The 5,215-nt window shown below is 37.8% G+C and overlaps 1 protein-coding gene across 1 annotated transcript; it reads right to left on the reverse strand.

Annotated features, from left to right (window-relative positions):
- Positions 1-862: 862 nt before the first annotated feature.
- Positions 863-2,188, reverse strand: LOC121766765 (aspartic proteinase CDR1-like). Its single transcript, XM_042163018.1, has one exon. The coding sequence runs from the start codon at positions 2,186-2,188 to the stop codon at positions 863-865; it is 1,326 nt and encodes a 441-aa protein (XP_042018952.1).
- Between the last annotated feature and the right edge of the window lie 3,027 nt (positions 2,189-5,215).

The raw sequence follows: 5,215 nt of genomic DNA on the forward strand, positions 1-5,215 counted from the left end.
GCATGTGGATGTTAAGTTGCATTTCATCAGAGACGAGGTGAATAAAGGAAAGGTGAAGATTCAGAGGGTATCCACAGAGGATAATGCAGCAGATATGCTGACTAAGTGCATTCCTAGCTCCAAACTTAAGCATTGCTTAGAGCTAGTGAATTTGGTTAAGTACTGAGGGTGACAGCATGTGGAGAATATGATCGAGCATTGCTTCTATCCAGATCCAAGGTGGAGATTTGTTGTATTGTGGATACTGAATTGAAAGCAAAATAAAGTTGGAGGACTTAATTGCAAATTCAGAAAGTCGAAGCATGAAAGATTAGTTATAACGGTAACTAACGGCTATTTCAGTTAGAATGAAGCCGAGCTGGATTAAAGGGTTTGAGCTGCGGTTTTCAAGAATAATAACAACTCAACAGTTTTCTTGTGAAGAGGTGCACTATCTTTGTGAAGTTTTGGTAGAGAGTTTCATAGTGTGACGAGAGTTCATAGATGAAAATGTATAGCTATCATTTTTAGAGTGTATTGGAGTGTTGAGTGATTGTAATTCCTTGTGATTTGAATAAAGTGCATCGTGATTCTCCCGTGGAAGTAGGTTTGAAGAGCCGAACCACGTAACTCCCTGTGTCATCGTCTTCATCGCTAAGTTTCTGTTATTTCTTGAGTTTGCAACTTTTGGTTTGCGATTCTGGTTTCTCTGCGTCATTTGGTTGCATTTATTCGGTTTTAACAATTTATATATATAGTCCAATTAGCTAGGCTAATAAAAGTCACTTTTCTTGATTAAAAAAGAATACCCATTTTCATTACTAAAGGACTTTTACATTAAAACAATATAAAACCACAATAATGAAATATATAGATACTCATTTCATTGTGGCTTGGAGCAATGTGTAGGCAGAAAGTAGATTTGTCTCTTTTCAAGATCATATCCAATCCGATAATTCATCTGATGCAGATTCCCAAAAATAGCCAAACCCTCCGACGGAAACAGCGTCAAACAAACAATCCCTTTCTCCGTCTCCACAAAAATGCTGTCATGCGCCAAAACCACATCCGCATTCTTGAAATGAGCTGTGATTGCTGGTGACCTGAACCCATCCCCCTTTTTATAGCACAACCCGAAAATCCGTTGTGCATCCTCCACGCGCTCACCCTTGACCGCGTCCTTCAGGGCCCCCTCCACCCAGTTGTACATCTCCTCAGGGAAGAACGACAGTGTCGTCCCTGAGTCAATGATGATGTTGCCCTCGCTGGACTCCAACGAGGACAGCAACTTAGCGTTGGCAAACCTCTCAGTCCCAACGCTGAGCCCTTCTAGTGTGAGGTAGTAGAATGTTTCAGGTATATTCCTTACTAGTGGCGTGGAGACGACTTTAGGCCCGGCCACCACAGCGCTACTGCCGAAGCTGATCTTGCTGGTGGCGTTCGAGTCTCGCGATGTCAAGCAGTAAGAGAACTTGCCGCCTATGGATTTTTTCAGCTGGTTTATGAGGGAAATCGAGCCGCCACCAAGGCCGATGATCCCGGACCCGGTGTCGCTGAATGTGCCGCCGTTCTCGCGGCCGCAGCCAAAGGCGAAGTTAGGGAAGGAGACGCCTCCGTCGAAGGTTAGGGTTTCCGTTGCAAGCTTGCCGAAGCTGTATGAATTGTCTCCGTAAAAGACCTTGTATTGGCAGGTGTTTTTGCGGCCGCATGACGGCGATGATCCGGAGGCGGTGCATTGGTGGGACCGGCACGAGACCGGCCGGTAAGACGAGGAGTGAGATGGATCGAAGAGTGGGAGAGTTTGGTTGTAGCACTGTTTGCACGGTTTGCATTGGGTCCATGTTAGGTCGCTTCCCGTGTCGGCGATGGCTAGCTGCTCGACCGGGGGCGTCCCGATTTTTATCTTCATCAGGTACTCATAGCCTGAGAGGCTGATCGGAGCGACTATGGCCCCTGTGGATGATGTTGAATGCAATGCTGTCAACGAGGATTTTCTTGACAAGGAGCGGTCAACCGCGTGTCTGAGGCGTTGGAAACGCGTGGTGGAGGGGTCGTACGAAGGCGAATGGCGCGAGTCGCGGTGGAAGAAGTCGAAGGTGAGGTCGCCGTTGTTGCCAGAGAGTTCAACTGAGTATGTTAATGTCGAGCATAGGGAATAAAGCAGGAGAGAGCAAAGAAATGTAGACATGGACTTGAGGTATGAAGGCATGTTTTTTTTGTGTTGTGTAAGTGCAATTGAAAGAATTTGTGATGATGGAATTGCAAGAGTGATTAACACTATTTATACGAAAATATTTGGTTGAAATGTGTATATATTTTTTTGAAAAATTGTGTAATTATTATTGTAATGAATTGCATTAAGAAATGAAATGCATGCTTAATTAGGGAAAATCTTTCAAATTTTGAATGAATTGTTCAAAAAAAAAGTATATGACCGAAGTAAGATTTTGTTACTTATTTGGGTGCAAAGGAACAATTAGTGTAGTTGTGGCGTTCGGTTGCTATGACTAATATCATGAGACTATCCATCTAGGATTAAGTTGTGGGATTATTTTAGTTGGAGGGGAGAGGCTATGACTAATTATCATGAGACTATCCATCTAGGATTAAGTTGAAGGGTTCAATCTTATGAACCAAACATGATACATATTTAATCATGAGATGTAATCTTGCCAACCGAACACCCTGAGTGTACAGTCAATCTGGGCTTCGAATGCAATTACGTTAATTTTGAAAAATAAATTTGCCGTTATTGCCTCACGTTACGTACACTCATAAATAATGTAATTAGTCGTTTTTTGTAAAAGGCAATTAATTGATTCACTAATTTATTAGATTTCCATTCAAGATTAAGCTAATTAGTAGCGCGGTCAAAATATTTAGGATTGGGACCAAGTTTTCAAATTCCAGTTGGATTCATGGAGAGTTTATTTAAATAAAGAATTCAAACGCCACATTACTCAGATCATATTATACGACTTAATTTTGAATTTAAACTTACATTTTTATTTTTTTTAATAACCAATGGTATCCACCGGCAGACCCAGTAACTATTTCCCGCGTTGATTTGTAGGCACCTTAGTGGGTGGGACAGCTGGCACCCAAAGATAGAGATCGATCCCCTGACCATTTGGCATGCCACTCGACCACACTCCTTGAGTTAAACTCGTATTTTTATCAATCAAATTTGTGAATTGTTATGCCATATGTGGTAAACTCTTTTTCTTTTCGATAGCCGGCGATTCAGTTAATTAATAAGACAAATATCTAAGATGAATTCAAATACCCAAAAATGAGATATGTCGGGCTCATGTGGATTACAAGCATATAAATTTGTTTAGTTTTCCTCCAAAAATCATAAAGTTTGTATTGGTGTTTGAAGTGGTAGTATTTTAGTAACGGGATGATATATGATTAATGTCATCATTAAATTTATATGCACTAACATTATTTTAACTACTCTTCTCCTTATCTCTTATTTTATTAATTTTATCCTAATTCACAGTATTATAATTTATGTAACAAGGGGAGTACTAGTATAAGTAAAATTAAATTTTAAACATTTGAAAAGGAATTTTGGGCATATGACAGGTATGACAAAAAAAAACGCACTCCTAGATTTCTCTCTTTTCTTTTTACTTAGGAGAAAATAAAGTAAAAAAACAATCAAACCCCAAATAAGGCCATCTAGATATTGATCAATGGCATTGGATAGGATAGGACCTATGATGTTCTTATGCATCGGTAAAATGCTGTACATTTTAGTCCAAGATAACAACTTTTTATCATCACAAATAAGGAAAGCAGTTATTATGTGGAATGAGGGATTTAAGAGAACACATAAAAGCAAAATACAAATTAGTGAAAGTCTTACATAGTCGATCAACAAAGGAAGAATGCAGCTTGTCACAAATTATTACTCCTTAAATAATAATAGTACATCAAAATAGCTTAAAGAAGTAGGGTTGGACGAATATCGTGGAGAATATTTTTAACTGGACAATATATATTCGTAATAAACTATCAAAGGCTGTGGAGAATACTGTCAGCCAATAAAAGAATATTTTTAAGATTTTGGATATATAAATGTTACCACATCCGGTCATCATTAAATGTCTCGTATTTCCTTATTCGGACAGTCCTCAATAAACGTCACATTTCACTTTTACTACTTTTAGTAAGTGACTCACACATTCCACTAACTTATTTTATTCACAACTATTTATAAAACTAATATATAAAAGTGAAGTCCACATTCCACAAACTTTTTCCACCTATTTTCCTTCACAAAGTTAAACAATTTCTTAAAACTCGCACTGGTTAAAAATGAGACATTTAATGGGGACCGAAGGAAGTAATTATTGATTTTTAGGAGATAAATCCACTACAAAAAAAACGCAAAAGACTGACGGAATTAGTGACGGCATCCAATAGCTCAACAACTAGTGACTGAAAAGTGTCAGTCACTAATGCCAAGTAGTTGCCTACAATTTCCGTCATAGTAAATTTAGTGACGGAAAAACCGTCACTAAAATTTTTTACCGACAAGTTTATTATTGACGGATCTGCCCAAACTTGATCAGTCACTAATTTGTCTAGTGAAGAAATTTCACTGATTAGTGACGGATTTTTTCGTCACTAATTGACGACTTTTTTGTAGTGATCGGTCATTATAATTTATCAAAACTCGAGACGATCAACTATTAGACATTTATTTATGGATGAAGGGAGTATTTTAGAAACAGAGGGATCATTATTCAACACAGAATTCAAGAACTAGGACGTAACGTTGTTTCAATTATAATTAATACTAAACCACATAGATTTTACGTGGCTAGCCACGTAGGAACAAAGTCTACTGAAAAATTTTCAATTCGCGCTGGGTTGGAAAAATTGTGCACTTTTAAAACATTGTGATTTTCACTTTCAAAATTAATGATAATTATCAGTATAAGTAATTGAAACACTAATGTTGTCTCGCGGGTCCAAGACTAACACTTGTGACATAAAGAGTTAGGAGTACTACTCATTACTCCTCCGTTACCCCTTCTATTCTAAAATAGATATTACACATTCTTTTTTAATTAGTTTGCCCCACAATAAATTGTCATATTTCCTTTTAAAATAAGATTATTTCTCACATCAATATATGAAAATATATTTTCTTTATTCACTTAACACACAAAATAACATTTTTTAAAATCTCGTATCATCACTCTAAGTGTGGCATCTATTA

The sequence above is a fragment of the Salvia splendens genome, chromosome 15, assembly GCF_004379255.2.
Source record: "Salvia splendens isolate huo1 chromosome 15, SspV2, whole genome shotgun sequence".
Classification (NCBI taxonomy): Eukaryota; Viridiplantae; Streptophyta; class Magnoliopsida; order Lamiales; family Lamiaceae; genus Salvia; species Salvia splendens.